General features: G+C 55.6%; 1 protein-coding gene across 17 annotated transcripts in view; it reads right to left on the bottom strand.

Moving 5' to 3' along the window:
• The window catches only part of ZFYVE28 (zinc finger FYVE-type containing 28), a 153,380-nt gene that overhangs the window by 63,704 nt on the left and 72,431 nt on the right, over nt 1-17,245 (bottom strand). For 11 of the 17 annotated variants that reach the window (XR_001886403.1, XM_017876242.1, XM_017876241.1 and 8 more), the window contains 4 exons: nt 12,394-12,531; nt 10,273-10,475; nt 7,896-7,985; nt 5,318-5,407 (listed from right to left, as the gene is read on the bottom strand). Coding sequence is in view for 15 of the 17 variants with exons in the window: in XM_017876242.1 (XP_017731731.1) it covers nt 5,318-5,407; nt 7,896-7,985; nt 10,273-10,475; nt 12,394-12,531 (521 nt within the window). In the remaining 2 variants the exon portion in view is untranslated. Of the gene's footprint in view, nt 1-3,214; nt 3,835-4,484; nt 4,775-5,317; nt 5,408-7,895; nt 7,986-10,272; nt 10,476-10,561; nt 10,779-12,393; nt 12,532-13,865; nt 14,076-17,245 lie in introns of those variants that run through there. The other 6 variants (XM_017876243.1, XM_017876244.1, XR_001886404.1 and 3 more) reach the window with 5 other exon arrangements.

The following is a 17,245-nucleotide window of genomic DNA, read 5'->3' on the forward strand; positions in this document are numbered from 1 at the left end:
CGGGGACTGGGGAGAGGCTGGGTGTGGGCGCAGGTGGATCACAGTGGGAGCGGGGACTGGGGAGAGGCTGGGTGTGGGCGCAGGTGGATCACAGTGGGAGCGGGGACTGGGGAGAGGCTGGGTGTGGGCGCAGGTGGATCACAGTGGGAGCGGGGACTGGGGAGAGGCTGGGTGTGGGCGCAGGTGGATCACAGTGGGAGCGGGGACTGGGGAGAGGCTGGGTGTGGGCGCAGGTGGATCACAGTGGGAGCGGGGACTGGGGAGAGGCTGGGTGTGGGCGCAGGTGGATCACAGTGGGAGCGGGGACTGGGGAGAGGCTGGGTGTGGGCGCAGGTGGATCACAGTGGGAGCGGGGACTGGGGAGAGGCTGGGTGTGGGCGCAGGTGGATCACAGTGGGAGCGGGGACTGGGGAGAGGCTGGGTGTGGGCGCAGGTGGATCACAGTGGGAGCGGGGACTGGGGAGAGGCTGGGTGTGGGCGCAGGTGGATCACAGTGGGAGCGGGGACTGGGGAGAGGCTGGGTGTGGGCGCAGGTGGATCACAGTGGGAGCGGGGACTGGGGAGAGGCTGGGTGTGGGCGCAGGTGGATCACAGTGGGAGCGGGGACTGGGGAGAGGCTGGGTGTGGGCGCAGGTGGATCACAGTGGGAGCGGGGACTGGGGAGAGGCTGGGTGTGGGCGCAGGTGGATCACAGTGGGAGCTCCGGCAAGGGTCTGAGCAGGGCCGAGATGACACCTTGTTTTGACACAGGTGGATGGGCGAGGGCCCCTGAAGAGGATCTGGCAACTATCTCACAGGCCATGTGGGCGGTGGCTCCTGGACATGTTCTGGGATGGGCTGGAAGGAGGGGGCTGGGGAGGAAGGGAGGGGGAGAGGAGAGGGGCCTGGGTTCTGCACAGTTCCTGTCTGGGAAGCACCCGAAGCAGAGCTGCGAGTGTAGACTAGCGGGCGGGCGAAGTCGCAGCAAGGGGAGCAGCCAGCTCTGTGCTGATGGGACTGAGAAGTGACCACTGGGTCTAGAGGTTTTATTTCATTTCGTCCTTTAAAGGAACTGTTTTAAGGGCAGGGCTGAGCACGGTAGCTCACGCCTGTAATCCTAGCACTTTAGGAGGCCAAGGCAGTCAGATTGCTAGAGCCCAGGAACTCGAGATGAGCCTGGACAACATAGCAAGACCCTGTCTCTATTTTTTAATTTAAAAAAGAAAAGAAAAGAAAAGAAACTGTTTTAAGATAAATCCCCAAAAGTAAAACCAGTTTGTCGAAGAGTCTGAGCCTCGTGGAGACACTCTCCCCAGGATGCTTGTCTCCACCAGCAGAAGGGACTGACTGGATGCAGGTCTTAGGGAGGGGACAGGCCAAGGGGTTCAGGGCAAGTGGGGCCCCTCCCCTGCGGCTCAGAGCAAGTCCCCACAGGGATGACCCCCAGTTTTTGTCCTCACTGCCTGGTAAGGCCAGACCCTGCCAGGCTGGGGACACCCTAAACAGGGGCGGGGCAGGGTCCCACCCAACCCTCCCCTCCACCTCCCTGTGCCAACCTGAAGGCCTCAGTTTACCACTGCCTCTGCCCCAGGCAGGCCTCCTCTGCCGGCCACAGAGCTAGACTTTTCTGCTTTCTTGTGTCATGGGTGAAGAGCAGGCTCTGACCCTTGGCTGGGCTTGGTTCTGCCACCTCCAGCTGTTGACCCCCAGCAGAGCCTTTGCCACTGGAAGCTGCTCAGAAGGGGGCGGGAGCCTGGCCCGCAGCTCGTGCTTGGTAAATGTGGCACCACAGTTCTGTGACACTGTGTACTGGAGAAGGGACTGGGGCTCCTGGGCAGCAGCAGAGTCACGGGCAGAGCCGCAGAGGAGCTCCACCCTCAGCTCCTGCCCCGCTCAGCGCCCCGCCTCCCTCTGCTCTCAGTGTTCCCTGGGGCCACCTGGGGGTCCCGGTATGCCCACTTCACAGAGGCAGGATCCTGCGAGGGTGTGGGCCCAGGATGCAGGCTACAGGGGTCTTCATTTCTGCAGAAGTCCCTGTGGCCCCTGGTCCTTGCTCGAGCCCTGGCCACGCCCCTGAGCACACACCACTGCACCAACGTGCCCCCCTCCCGCCACCTGCATGGCTCCCACCTCTGGGCCAGCTGCCCTGGTGAGCCTCTCCCTCACACCTCCAGCTCCTGTCCACCCATGGGGTCCCTGCACTGAGTTCCCCTTCCAGCATCCAGAACATTCCACAGCACTGTAGGCAGCCCCCTGTCCATCTCCCTGCTACAAGCATAGGGTGAGGTATGCAGTAGGCACTCAATACTTGCTCGCTGAGTGAACACAAGAAGAAGCGGGTTCTGGGCCCCACCCCGGGCAGCTGTGGCTTTTGCCTGTCCGGCTCAAAGCGGTTGCTGTGGACGACGAGGGAGAAGACCGGGACCCACTGCTGGTGCAGGACTGCAGGCCCCAGGGAGCATCCCAGAGGGGCGGCCTTAGGAACAGCTGCCTGCTCGGCACTCTCCCGCTCAGCACTCACTTGCCCTGCTGGAGGCTCGCCGCACAGATGGGTTGCAGCGGCAGCCTGGTGCACCCCACAGTTCCTCGTATCCGCTGCCTGGCTCTGCGGCTAGATGCCTGCCTCTGGGGGGCTCACAGCTGGCCACCCCCCGGACAGGCCTGCTCCCTGGACTCCGGCTTTGGGCTCCTGTGCCTGCTCATCCTTCCTCCCTCCTTCACCTCCTGGGGGTCCCTCACTCCCTTTCCAGGCTCTCCCTCTGTCCTGAGCTGGAGAGGACCCCACGCCACTGCCTCCAGGAGGGGACCCACAGGACAAAGCCTCTGCCAACAGGAGCCCCAGCCTCCCTCTCCCACCTCCCTCCCTCAGTCTCCCGATGAGCACTGGCCTCCCTTGCTGCCCTTTCCTGACCCCCCACACTCCCGCACCTCCCTCCCCCAGCTGTCCCCACAACTCCCCAACCTCCCTCCCCTGGCATCCCCTCTCCGGTCCCCCACCCCCGACCTCCCCTTGCCTCCCAGGATGAGAGCTCAGGACAGAAGGAGGAGCAAAGGTTTGGCCACCGGCAGGTGGACTGAGGTTGGCAAACAGGACACAGATGATACTGGTAGGAAGTGGCTGCTGTTCTGTGGTCGCCTGTACTCGGGCAAAAGCAGGCAGCAGACTCAGTGTGAAAGTCCAGAAACACAGTGTGCCTGGGGTGCGGCCTGCGGGGAGGGTCACCTGGGGTCATCTGCACACACCAGGCCCGACCTTTAAGAGGAAGTCCAGACAGGGCTTCAGCAGCGCGTTGACACAGGCATGAGTGGGCGTGAGTGGGCAGGTGGCTTGGTGCCACACCTCAAAGCACTCACAGAGAACTTTTTACCAGGACAGCAGAGCTGTTCATTTGCTGTGAGTGCCCTTGGGACAAGGAGACACCTGTGCCCAAGGAAAAGGCTCACCGCGCCCTGTGCCCTGGCGGAAACAAGGCCGGCTCACAGGATCCTCGCTGTTCTGTTTTTTAATCAAAGAGAAGAATAAGGACCAAAATTGCCTGTCATTTTCTTCAACGTGAGTTTGGCCACAGAGAGACACTTGTCTAGTAAAGAAAAACAATGTCACCAAATCCTGTGGCCCATGGGAAGGGGTGCTCTGTAGTAGCTTCCGGGTAGCCTCTCCCCACCAGGACACTTCCCTTCAAGCCACCTTGGAGGCCACTGGGGACACCCCGCCCTCCAGCCTTGAGGTCTTCAGGTGAAGGGAAGTTCCCCGACTCTGACGGGAGGAGGATATCCGAGCCTGCCTGCGAGCCTCCCTCTGGCGCAGTGTGAGGCTCACGCTCTCTGGTTTGCTAACTTCGAAAGATGCAACCTCTGCGAGGACAGGTGAAGAACAGGGCAGGAAACAGGCCAGGCCCTGAGCTATTGGAGGGGACTCTGGGCAGCCAGGGCCCGGCAGGTAGAGACCACACTGGAGCCCTCCCTGAGGAGGTGGCGCCCAGGACCTAGGCGAGTGGGCGGCCTGGCCCAGGGGAGTCCAGACTGGCCCCGGCAGCAGCCCCCATTGCTCCCCGCTCCAACAAGGGGTGTTCGGCACAACCCGGGGTTAAGCACCTCTGTCCCCTACAGGCCCTGCCGCCGGCCCCAGCCCACTGCACTGCCACCATCCCACATGCTCCCACCTCTGCACCCTCATTTCCCACGGGAGGGGTATCCATGTTCAACCCCAGCACGCTGCCACATGTGCCTGTGCCCCGGGGTTCCCTGGGGGTCCTCAGCATGGCCTGAGCCTGGACCAGTCCTGGCCTCTGTGTCCACCACACACTCCCTGACCACTTCACTGATGTCCACATCTCCACAGGGCATCTCTCTCAAGGGATCCCCATCCCCTACTCTGCCCAGTCCCACACCTGCAGGCCGCTGCCCACTGGACCCTCCCCCTCATCCCCTACTCTGCCCAGTCCCACACCCACAAGCCGCTGCCCACTGGACCCTCCCCCCTCCCCCCCCAGCTGCAAGCTCCATTAAGCTCTCTGTGGCCCACTCACTGCTCCGCCCCCGTGACCACCCGCCTGGCAGGGGAATGGGGAATCCCCGTCTAGAGTCAGGGTGTGGCTGAGCAGCGTGGGCCAAGCCCCAGAACCCCTGGGCTCTGACCTTGGCCCCAAGCAGCTCAGAGACGCTGAGCGGGTGACGCCATGCATCCTGCCTCGGTGGATTTCAGGCATGAGCTTCCATGTGCTGTTTCCACGTCCTTGAGCCCCACAGGGCTCTACAGGCTGCCTTGAGTTCCCTGCTCTCCAGATGGGCCCCGCTGGCAGGAAAGGCTCCACACAGGTACCCCGCAGCCAGACCGACGGCCCCCACCTGCCCTTCAACCCAGTGAGCTTCACCTCCCTGCCAGCCCCCAAATCATTCAAACAAGCCAATCACATGCTCCTGAGGGACCAGGGGGCACCTCGTCCTCTTGTTACCACCAAGTCTGCCTCCCACAGCCCCTGCGAGGCCACTCTATTCCGAGCATGGCCCCTGTGTGACCCTCATGGTCTCCTGTGACTAATGAGCTCACATGTCGATCTCACCTGTCCAGTGCCAGGTGCCAGGTGTTACGCCACCTCGCCCTATCTAGGGTGACAGAGCCTCCCTCACCAGCAAGGTGAACAGAGGGCACTCAGGACACGTGGTCCCTGGTCTGCTGAGGGCCGAAAGCAGGCCTGCCTGGTGACTGACCTGGGGCAGCCGAGCAGCCACTGTGCGGCAGAGGCGCCATGGAACAGCACCCACACGGGACCTGGCACCGTCAGCCCTGCCCATCCCACAGGTTTCTGCAGAGGGTCTGGGCACAGGAGGCACTCACCACACGATGGCCAGTCTGGGGATGCTGAACATGAGGGCAGGCTCGTAGTCATCAATCATGTCCTGGGTCAGGTACCCAAAGTCGAGGGCCCTGTCCGGAGAGAGGGAGTGAGCAGTGTGAGGGCTGGTCCACCGAAGCCACAGGTCAGACCCCAGCAGGGACGGGCAGTGCGCTCAGCCTGCACCTGCGGTCACGCGCGGTGGCCACATCAAGAGGTGACACATGCCACCCCCAGTCCTCATATGTGCAAGGTGCTGGGGCTGCAGGAAAAGGCCACGCACTTCCCTGAATGCCCTGGCAGGTGGCTCCAGCTTGACCTTTCCATCTGCCAGTCCCCACCTCTGCCCCAGGAGGCAGGGGCAGGGAGGATGTGTGAGGACAGCTATGATGCCCAGCAAAGAAGGTAAGGCAACCCAGAGGACAGCTCTGCTCAGCCAGGAAACTGAAACAACTCTAGTGTCAAGAATGAACACAGAACAAAAACACTGCCCCAAACAATTCAACACTTCCCTGAGAAACCAGCTTTATTTCTCCCCCCGGGGCCTGCAGAGGGCTTTTCCTGCACCTCGTGAGCAGGCCTGCTGGCATCGCAACTTTTCAAAATAAAAGGAATTTCCTGTCATCTTATTTTCTAATAATTTGAAACATCTCTCAAAGCATAAATAGTAAAAAATTTGCTTTTTAAAAATAACAAACATACAATGTGATATTAGTCAATTTCAAATCTCCCAAACACCGTAGTACCACTCGAACAAGAGAAACAGCAAGGTTACATCTTAGCCCCAAAGTCCGTTGAGAAAACCAGACTCCAAATTACTGTACAAAGCCTGATGAGAATATTGATGGCTTCCCCCTGCCCCCACCTCCCCAAAAATAGAAAAAAAGAAACACTTGTTCAGCAGACTTAAAACCCAGCAACAACCCAATCCTGGCCTGGGGAGGTGAGGAGTGAGGATGTGAGGACTGAGGAGGTGAGGAGGTGAGGAGGTGAGGAGTGAGAATGTGAGGAGGGAGAATGTGAGGAGTAAGGAGCTGAGGAGTGAGGAGGTGAGGAGTGAGGAGTTGATGACCGACAAGGTGAGAAGTGAGGAGGTAAGGAGGTGAAGAGTGAGGACGTGAGGACTGAGAATGTGAGGATTGAGGAGGTGAGGATAGAGGAGGTGAGGAGGTGAAGACTGAGGAGGTGAGGAGTGAGGAGGTGAAGACTGAGGAGGTGAAGACTGAGGGGGTGAGGAGGTGAGGAGTGAGGGAGTGAGGAGTGAGGGGGTGAGGAGGTGAGGAGTGAGGGGGTGAGGAGGTGAGGGGTGAGGAGTGAGAAGGTGAGGAGTCAGGAGGTAAGGAATGAGGAATGAGGAGGTGAGGAGTGAAGAGGTGAGGAGTGAGGATGTGTGTAGGTGAGGAGTGAAGAGGTGAGGAGGAGGTGTGTAGGTGAGGAGTTAGGAGGTGAGGAGCGAGGAGGTGAGGAGGTGAGGAGTGAGGGGGTGAGGAGGTGAGGAGCGAGGAGGTGAGGGGTGAGGAGTGAGGGGGTGAGGAGTCAGGAGGTAAGGAATGAGGAGTGAGGAGGTGTGTAGGTGAGGAGTTAGGAGGTGAGGAGTGAGGGGGTGAGGAGGTGAGGGGTGAGGGGTGAGAAGGTGAGGAGTCAGGAGGTAAGGAATGAGGAATGAGGAGGTGAGGAGTGAAGAGGTGAGGAGTGAGGATGTGTGTAGGTGAGGAGTGAAGAGGTGAGGAGGAGGTGTGTAGGTGAGGAGTTAGGAGGTGAGGAGCGAGGAGGTGAGGAGGTGAGGAGTGAGGGGGTGAGGAGGTGAGGAGCGAGGAGGTGAGGGGTGAGGAGTGAGGGGGTGAGGAGTCAGGAGGTAAGGAATGAGGAGTGAGGAGGTGTGTAGGTGAGGAGTTAGGAGGTGAGGAGTGAGGGGGTGAGGAGGTGAGGGGTGAGGGGTGAGAAGGTGAGGAGTCAGGAGGTAAGGAATGAGGAATGAGGAGGTGAGGAGTGAAGAGGTGAGGAGTGAGGATGTGTGTAGGTGAGGAGTGAAGAGGTGAGGAGGAGGTGTGTAGGTGAGGAGTTAGGAGGTGAGGAGCGAGGAGGTNAAGGTGAGGAGTCAGGAGGTGAGGAGTGAGGAGTGAGGAGGTGAGGAGTGAGGGGTGAGGAGGTGAGGGGTGAGGGGTGAGGAGGTGTGGGGTGAGGGGTGAGGAGGTAAGGAATGAGGAGGTGAGGGGTGAGGAGTGAGGGGGTGAGGAAGGCGACAAGGTTTGGATGTCCAACCCATCATGCCTGAGACTTCCAGCTTTTGTCCTCTGACACGTGACTTCACCTGCAGGATCTGCCCTTCTGGCCGACAGAAAAGTGACCATGGGGCGGTGGAAGGGGGCTGGGCAGAGGTGAAGGCAGGGGCGGCCTCTACCCTCTGCCCACCTGTGAGGAGAAGCCGGATGTAATGTGGGAAGACATGGCTAGTGTCTTCCATCTGGGGCACTCCCAAGACACAGCAGGTTCCCCCAGAGCTGCCCTCTACCCCAGGCCTGGAGTGAGGCAGGGACTCCCCAGATGCTGCCCCCAGCCCCGAAGCATCCCTGTCCTCACCTCTCCACCGTCTCACAGAAGAGCACGATGACCTCCTGCTGCACATAGTACTCCCTGGGAGACTTCACGGGCACCATGGCCGAGACGTAGCTGCAAACACAGGGAGACCTGTTAGGCCGCACCTGGGCGGTGGCGGGGCCTCTCCAAAACAGAGGGTGGGGCATCTTCAATTAAAGCTGCAATAGTGGGCAAGGTGGGGGCGGTGGCCCTCACACCTGTAATTCTAGCACTTTGGGAGTCTGCGGTGGGAGGATTGCTTGAGCCCAGGAGTTTGAGGCAACACAGCAAGACCTCATCTCTACAAAAAATGAAAAAGTCGGGTGTGGTGGTGGCATGCACCTATAGTCTCTGCTACTTGGGAGGCTGAGGTGGGAGGATCACTTGCGCCCAGGAGTTGGAGGCTGCAGTGAACAGTGATGGTGCCACTGCACTCCAGGCTGGGTGACAAAACAAGAACTTGTCTCTTAAAATACACACACACACACACACCCTACACCACGACCCCATTTCAGCAGTTTCATAGGACACAGTTCCTGCCAGCCAGGCCTACTACAGGCCTTCCCTTGAAACCCCAGCCCTGTCCATGGGGGACGGTTGTGCCAGCTCCCAGGGCTCACCCTGGAGCCTGACCACCCTGGACACAGTGCTGCCCATGTGCAGGACCATCCCCCACCTTGGCACCAGCCTTAATGGGCGAGAGAGAAACGAATGAATGTATGCATGGGTGGGTGAACAACCCACAGCCCCACGTGGACCTCCACAGCCACGGAAGCCAGCCCAGGCTGGGCACAGCGGCTTGCAGGAGGCCTGCGAGTGGCTGTGAGAGGTGATGGTTTGTTCAACCCTTCCCCAGATGAAAGCCCTTTCCTTTCTTCTAAATCACTAACTCTAGGCCAGTGGCAGTATCTCACGCCTGTAATCCCAGCACTTTCGGAGGCCAAGGCCAGCAGATCACTTGAGGTCAGTCGTTCAAGACCAGCCTGGCCAACATGGTAAAACCCTGTCTCTACTAAAAACACAAAAAAAATTAGCTGGGCGTGGTGGTGGCCACCTGTAATCCCAGCTACTTGGGAGGCCAAGGCAGAAGAATGGCTTGAACTCAGGAGGCGGAGGTTGCGGTGAGCTGAGATCACACCACTGCACTCCAGCCTGGGCAACAGAGTGAGACACCATCTCAGAAAATAAATAAATAAATAAATAAATCACTAACTCTAATTTTTTCTTATGAAAACTGATTTAGAAAATCTGGGGAAGAAAAGAAAATAAAACTCGATTGTCCGTGCTCTCGCTTCCTGGAGAGGACTGCCCTTAATGCATCAGTTGATCTCCTTCTAGGGGCCAGTAGATTACAAGATGAAACGTTTTTACTAATTGGAAACTCCACAGACACCATCTGCCTCCGTTTTTTGTTTTTTGTTGTTGTTGTTGTTGTTTTGAGATGGAGTCTCACTCTGTTGCCCAGGCTGGAATGCAGTGGCTGGATCTCAGCTCACTGCACCCTCCAAGCGATTCTCCTGCCTCAGCCTCCCGAGTAGCTGGGACTACAGGTGCCCACCACCACTCCTGGCTAATTTTTGGTATATTTTTTAGTAGAGACGGGGTTTCACCGTGTTAGCCAGGATGGTCTGGATCTTCTGACCTTGTGATCCGCCCGCCTTGGCCTCCCAAAGTGCTGGGATTACAGGCGTGAGCCACGGCGCCCGGCCTCTTTTGTGTGTGTGTGTGTGTGTGTGTGTGTGTGTGTGTGTGTGTGTGTGTGTGCGCGCGCTCTCGTTGCCAAAGCTGGAGTGCAATGGCACTATTTCGGCTCACTGCAACCCTCGCCTCCCGGGTTCAAGCGATTCTCCTGCCTCAGCCTCCCAAGTAGCTGGGATTACAAGTGTGTGCCACCATGCCCAGTTAATTTTTGTATTTGTAGTAGAGACGGGGTTTCACTTTGCTGGCCAGGCTGGTCTTGAACTCCTGACCTCAGGTGATCCGCCCGCCTCGGCTTTCCAAAGTGCCAGGATTACAGGCGTGAGCCAAGGCACCGGCCTGGCTGCCTCCGTTTTCTTCTCACCTCCTGTGAGGTCTCATTCATTCCAGAGGCATCATTCATTCCTGGCCCCTTGGGCCTCTCCAAAGCCCTTCCCCTGGAGGCCCATGGCGGCCAGATCCCCACCTGTCCTCTATGCTCACCCTACTTCCTGGAAAGATGCCCCCCATCACCTCCACGCTGTGCTTTCCAGGGCTTAACCCCACCCACAGGCGGCCCTGAACCCGCCTGGCTCCTCCCTCTGCGGAATTTTCCAGCTTGAAGTATCAGGGTGAGCCCGGGAAGGTGGCACAACCGTCCCGAGCTCATACAGCCAGGGCTGTGGACCCACAGCCGCAGTACCTGAGCTCGAACTCGGCGAACAGGACGTCGAAGTGCCTCAGCGCCTCCCTCATCTTCTCCGTGTAGGTGTTCAGGTCCCGCAGCGCCTGGTCGCGGAGGGCGCCCCGCACGTCCTCCAGGCTGCGCGTCAGCTCCTTGGCCAGCGGGCGCATGGCCATGCTCTCCAGCTCCCGGTTCATGATGATGGAGCCGGCGGCCAGGCACTGTGGGAGGGGACACGCTCAGGGAGGGGCCCGGGGTGAGGGCCAGGCTCTCAGGGGCCGCCGTCCCGGGCAACCTGACTGCGCACCTCGGGGCCCCTCTTCTCACCCTGGCGCACAGGCCGGCTCCTGTTCCCGGTCCCCGCAGCAGGTTTTTCTTACATTCAGAGCAGTCGTGAGGGCGATAACCAATGTCCCCCAACGTGACCCACGGGGTCCTCGCTGGGCCCCAGGAGCAGGGAGGGCAGGGCAGGGGAGGGAAGGGGAGGGGAGGGGAGGAGAGGCCGGGGAGTGGAGAGGAGGAGAGGGGAGGGGAAGGGAGGAGAGGGGAGGGGAGGAGAGGGAAGGGGAGGGGAGGGCAGGGCAAGGGAGAGCAGGGGAGGTCAGGGCAGGGGAGGGGAGAGGACGGGAGGGTGGACTGAGGCTCTTGGGTCTGGGGGCTCAATGCAGGAGGAACCCTGGTCATGTGACTCTTTTCCCCTCCCCTTCCAGGCCACAGGGATGAAGGTCAGGGAGCTTGGAGCTTCCAGACTCCACATTCAGGTCTGTGCTCCCGGAGATGAAGCAGCCAGGCTGATCCGGGCCCCTAGGCCCCCAGCCTGTCTAGGGAGCCACAGACACTACGGTCAACTTGCTCACGGCCAGAGAAACGCAACCTTCCCTGGAATGGAGACTCATCAGTGTGTGAGTCCATGGGCTCCTGGGCAGGTAAGGCAGGCTCCTCCGCACCCACAAATCCACCCACGTCTGCGCTGGGCACTGCCAGGCAGCTCCCCAGTGTGCGCTCAGCACCTGGGAATCTCACCAAGCTGCTCTCTGGCACGGGGGCTGAGTCCAGGCTCTGGTGGACCTGTTGTTACAGGGAGGCTCGTCTAGAGGCCAGGGCCTCACCAGGGTTAGGACAGAACCAATCCACCTGGTGTCCCCGCAGAGATGATCAAGTAACACAGGACAAGCAGCCATTTCCCAGGTGACAGAATGAGACAGCTACTGATTTCCCAGGTCCATGCTACGGGTGGGCTCTGAGCTTGGGGCACCAGGACCACACAAGGAGCTGTGCCCGCCCCTGGGCATGATGCCCCTGCCAGGCCAGCCAGGCACAGCACCCGCTCCATCCCATGACTGCCCCAGGACCCACTCCACAGAGGTGGAAACTGAGGCTGGGGAGGAAAGAGAACCTGCCCGCGGGCCCCCGTAACTAACCCAAGCCTCAGCAGAGGACACCCTAACCAGGTGGCTCAGAAGGTGGGGTGGGCAGGGTGGACACAGGGACAGGGCGGCGTGGGATGAACACTCCACACCCCAGGGATTCCTAGAGAGGGAGACGGGGAGGGTGGGGATGGGACATTAGAGAGGGCAGTGATGTTGGGGCCGAGGTCAGGCTCCGGAGCACGGCAAGGGGAGGAGGCTGGGAGGTCTGCATGGTGGGGGCCTGGGGGAGACTGTTCCTGCCACCTCGAAGGCTGCCTTCCTCTCGGTGCCTCAGTTTCCTCATTGGGAGATGAAGATGAAGATAACAGGCCAGATGTGGCCTGCGTGGGGCTGCAGCACAGCTCCCCAGCCCCCGCTGCTGCCCGTGCTGCAGGGCGGCAGGGGAACACTTGTTCCTGATGTGGGCATTACTGCCATTAAGAACCACTTTTAGGTCCTGGTTGTCTGGGGGCCTGAGAACCGCATAAATATCACATGGGAAATTTCATTTGTATATAGTTTGGGGGGCACTAGTTCATGGCTTTCCCAGATCCTCCAAGGGTGCACCGCCTACCAGGCTCAGACCACACCATGGAACCCAGAGTGGACAGAGCTCTTGGAGGAGACACCAGGTCCCAGCACCTGCAGGCACCCATGCACAAGGTTTGCAAGGACACGGCTAGATGCCACCCCACATCAGGACCTCTGAACCCAGGTGGCCACCCGCTACCTCGGCACCGAACCACAGCTGGCCGGCCAGGTTGTCGTGCCGGATCTCCTCAGGGAACTTGACACAGAAATCTCTGGGGGCACGGTCCTGGGGGATGCACTCATCCATGATCTGGTTAATGATGTTCAACACATTGTCCTGAAACAGAAGACAGGAGAAAGTGCGCCAATCACTGTGTCCAGCTGGCGGCCGCCATGTACTGCTGGAAAACACGCACGGTGCATGTTACTGTTTTTTAGGATTATTATTAAAGTGATAGAGGAGGCTAGGCACGGTGGCTCATGCCTATAATGCCAGCACTTTGGGAGGCCGAGGCGGGTGGTTTACCTGAGGTCAGGAGTTCGAGACCAGCCTGGCCAACATGGCGAAACCCCATCTCTACTAAAAATACAAAAATTAGCAGGGCGTGGTAGCTCACACCTGTAATCCCAGCTATTAGGGAGGCTGAAGCAGGAGGATCACTTGAAACAGGGAGGCGGAGGTTGCAGTGAGCCGAGATCATGCCACTGCACTCCAGCCAGGGCAACAAGAGCAGCAACCATAGGAGCCATGGGCTCAGACGAACTCTCAGCCAGCTGGGGACCTGCAAAGCCCTCGTCTTCCCTGAAGCTCAGTGTATTCCTCTGTAGAGTCAGGGACACAGACCACATCTTAGGGTCGGAAGAGTGCAATTACATCAAGGCCAGGCACAGCTGGGCCCTGCTCTTCCATCCAGGTGGCGGCCCCTCCCACCTCCTCCGGAACCAGCAGATCAATCACAGCAATGCGTAAGTCAGTCTGCACTGGAGGGGGTGCGGCTTTCACAAAGTGGAGACCCTGACTCCACCCCTCATGGCTGTTCAACCAGGGACAGGTCACTTCGCCTCTCTGATCAGCCAGGTCCCCTTCTGTAAGCCTCAATACACAGCAACTTCTGACTTTTTATTTATTTTTAGCGACAGGGTCTGGCTTTGTCACTCAGGCTGGAGTGAAGTGGTGCAATCATAGCTTACGACAGCCTCAAACTCCAGGGCTCCAGCCATCCTCCAGGCTCAGCCTCCCGAGTGGCTGGGATTACCAGAGTAAGCCAGCATCCCTGGAAGCAGCTTCTATTTTAAAGACTCTTTAAAATTATTTTACTTTATTTCCTTATGTTCAAAATATAAAGTATAACAGACTGTTTTGAACACTTGGCGTATATGAGGGAAAGGAGCCCATTTTTTTACATCTTAAATTGCATTCCATCCTTTTCTGTAAACTTGTCCTCTTCTTTAAACATTGACTATTCATTCTGTAGATTACCAAAACACTGGAAGCTTAACTTTTGCCTTTAATTTGCTAAATATGAAATCAATACACATTCATCCTAGGAAAACTGGAATCAATGGGAAAGGAGAGAAGTGGGGAAACATGACTGCAGGCAGGACACAGTTCCTTCTAATTCTCATCCTCCAAGGGCCTGTTTTCAGCCAACATTGAGATGATCCATGTACCGAATACTGCATTCTGCTGCGGTTGCTGCATCCAACTTTTGAGGGATGGTGACATGCTATTCCAGCATATAGACCGTCCTGTTAACTGACTCCTTTGTCTTCTGCTGGACACTGACGATGCCTAATCCTCCACCTCCACGCAGTGCTGCCCTCACTACTGTGGTGCACGACGCTCCGATTGTGGATTACTTCCTCAGGACCCACTGCTTGCTAGAAATGGAATTACAACGTCAAAAGTGCAAACTGCATTTCCAGGCTCTGATGAGATACTGCCGAGTGGCTTTCCGGAAAGAGCACACGAATTGACACTCTCACCCTTGGCCATCCCTCCTTTCCGCCCTCCGAGACTTGACTTTCATTTTTCTTAGGAAGAGATATGAAAACTCACTACGAGTGGGGAAGCATGACCCTTCTCAGGCAAGAAATGAATGCACTAAACTCTGAAGGAAATTCTGCAGTGTAAGAAAAATGTTAAGCCTTCATAATACAAAAAATAAAAACAAAATTCAACCAACAAGTGGTCCTACTGTCACTTCTTTTTTCAAAGGTTTTCTGGGTAGGAAGGTCCCTTGCTCATGATTCAACAAACAAATGAGCAAACAATGACAATCACAGCGACAGGCAGTGCACAGTAAACACCGGCTGAGATGAAGAGTCCAGGATCTGAGGCTCAGCCCGGTGGCACGGCTTATCTAAGGCTGAGGAGACTTTAGTGGCCATGCTTGGATTCATTGCCTGCCCTTCCTGGTCTACCAGAACATACCTGCCTGAGGGAAGGGTCTTCCACTCACTGATGAGTCTCCAGTGCCTAGAACAGTGCCTCACACACAGTATGCTGCAACAAACACTTGCTAGGACTTCTAACTCCAGCCAATATGGAGTCATAGGAACCCAATGTACCCCACTCCCAACGACAGTGATTCCCATGACACTGGACATCGGGCCACAAAGGACAGGAAATAAACAAGGTGAGCCCCCCGACGGCCTCAGCTCACTGCCTTGAGGAAAGTTTCAAGTCATGGAACAGGGACAGGGAACTCGATTGGAACCAAGGCAGTTCGGATTCAGAGAGCAGGAGGCAGAGAAGAGAGAACTCTGGAGATCTGGGGAGGGTCTCAAGGGTTCAGCCGAGAACTGATCAACACATGCCTGTGGGGAGATGACCGAAGGCCGGGAAAGAAGCACCTGAAGGATTCCAGGGAGCAGGGGCAGGAGCTCTCCAGAAGGCTGGAGTAGCAGGAGCGCTCACAATTCACAAAGTATCGAGTAGAGTACCCAAAAGTGTCTTGTCTCCATGTGAACAGCAGTTAACTCTAGACTAAACACAGCTCTGGTCCTGCCTAACACCTTAAAAAATAAGACCCAAAGGAATAAACTGTTTCTAAGTAACTAAACTGCATCACAGAACAACCAAAAATATTTACAGTAATATAAAAATAGCCCCCAGCAAGGTGAAATTCACTATGTCAGGTACCCAATTAAAAAATTACCAAGTTTGGCCAGGTGCCGTGGCTCACGCCTGTAATCCCAGCACTTTGAGAGGCCGAGGTGGGTGGATCACTTGAGGTCGGGAGCTCGAAACCAGCCTGACCAACATGGAGAAACCCCGTCTCTACTAAAAATACACAATTAGCCAGGTGTGGTGGTGCGTGCCTGTAATCCCAGGCATGGAATAGCATGTCACCATCCATCAAAAGTTGGATGCAGCAACCACAGCAGAATGCAGTATTCGGTACATGGATCATCTCAATGTTGGCTGAAACAGGCCCTTGGAGGAAGAAAACAGGCCCTGAGGCAGGAGAATCACTTGAACCCGGGAGACGGAGATTGCGGTGAGCTGAGATTGTGCTGTTGCACTCCAGCCTGGGCAACATGAGCAAAAAAAAATTACCAACCTTGCAAAGAACGAAGAAAATATGACCCATGACTAAAAGGAAAAGCAATCAATCAAAATCAACCCAGACTTGACAAAGATGATCAGGGACATTAAGATGGTTGTTATAACTGATTCCCATGTGTTCAAAAAGTTAACTAGAGACAATGAAGAAACTAAAAGTCCTGATGTGATTTAGAGATGAAAATTACAGCGTCTGAGATGAAAAAATATACTGCATGAGATTAACCTCAGATTTGATAATTCAGAAGAAAAGAACAGTAAACTTGAAGACAGCAACTAAAACTATCCCAACGATTCAGAAATAATAATAGATCATCAATGAACTGTTGGACAGCTTCAAAGGTCACATATGAATGTAATTCAAGTCCCAAAATGAGGAGGAATGAGATAGAAAAAAATATTTGAAGGAATAATGGTCAAAATTTTTCCAAATTTAATAAATATAAACTCACAGAACCAAGTAAATGAACCCCAAGCAGAAGACACATTTTTTTAAAACTATACCAAATTACAGCATAATCAAATTGATCAAAACCAATAAAAAGAGAAAATCTTTAAAGTAGCAAGAGAAAAAAGATATGTTACACACAAGGAACAAAGACAAAATGGCATTAGATTTTCATCCAAAATAATACAAGTGAGAAGAGAATGAAACATCTTTAAAGTATTGAGGGGAAAAATAATATCAACCTAGAATTCTGTACCCAGCAAAACTATCTTTCAAAATCAAAGGTAGAATAATTTTTCATTCAAACAGGCTGAAAGAATTCGTGACCAGTAGATTTGCACTGTAAGAAATGCTAAAGAAATTCTTTCAAGCAAAAGGAAAATGACACCAGATGGAAATAGAGATCTATACAAGGGAAAAGATAGCACTGGAAATTGTGACTACACAGTAAATATACAAGATCCTTTTTTACTATTTAATTTTGTAAATTTTAATTTTAAAAATTGACCATTTAAATGAAAAAAATACCCTAACAACATAGTGTGAGTCTATAACATACAAAAGTAAAATGTATGGCAACAATAGCACAAGGTCCATTAGGAGAAATGGAAGTGACTTACTGGAAGGTCTTTATACGCTATGTGAAGTTGTATAATGTCATTTGAAGGTATCTGTAATTAAAGACAATTATTATAAACCCTAAAGCAACCACTAAAATAACAAAGCAAAGAGTTCTGGCTGTGGCCGGGCGCTGTGGCTCAAGCCTGTAATCCCAGCACTTTGGGAGGCCGAGACGGGGGGATCACGAGGTCAGGAGATCGAGACCATCCTGGCTAACATGGTGAAACCCCGTCTCTACTAAAAAATACAAAAACTAGCTGGGCGAGGTGGTGGGCACCTGTAGTCCCAGCTACTCGGGAGGCTGAGGCAGGAGAATGGCACAAACCCGGGAGGCAGAGCTTGCAGTGAGCTGAGATCCGGCCACTGCACTCCAGCCTGGGCGACAGAGTGAGACTCCGTCTCAAAAAAAAATTA

Source organism: Rhinopithecus bieti, unplaced genomic scaffold (assembly GCF_001698545.2).
Source record: "Rhinopithecus bieti isolate Rb0 unplaced genomic scaffold, ASM169854v2 scaffold_9581, whole genome shotgun sequence".
Taxonomy (NCBI): Eukaryota; Metazoa; Chordata; class Mammalia; order Primates; family Cercopithecidae; genus Rhinopithecus; species Rhinopithecus bieti.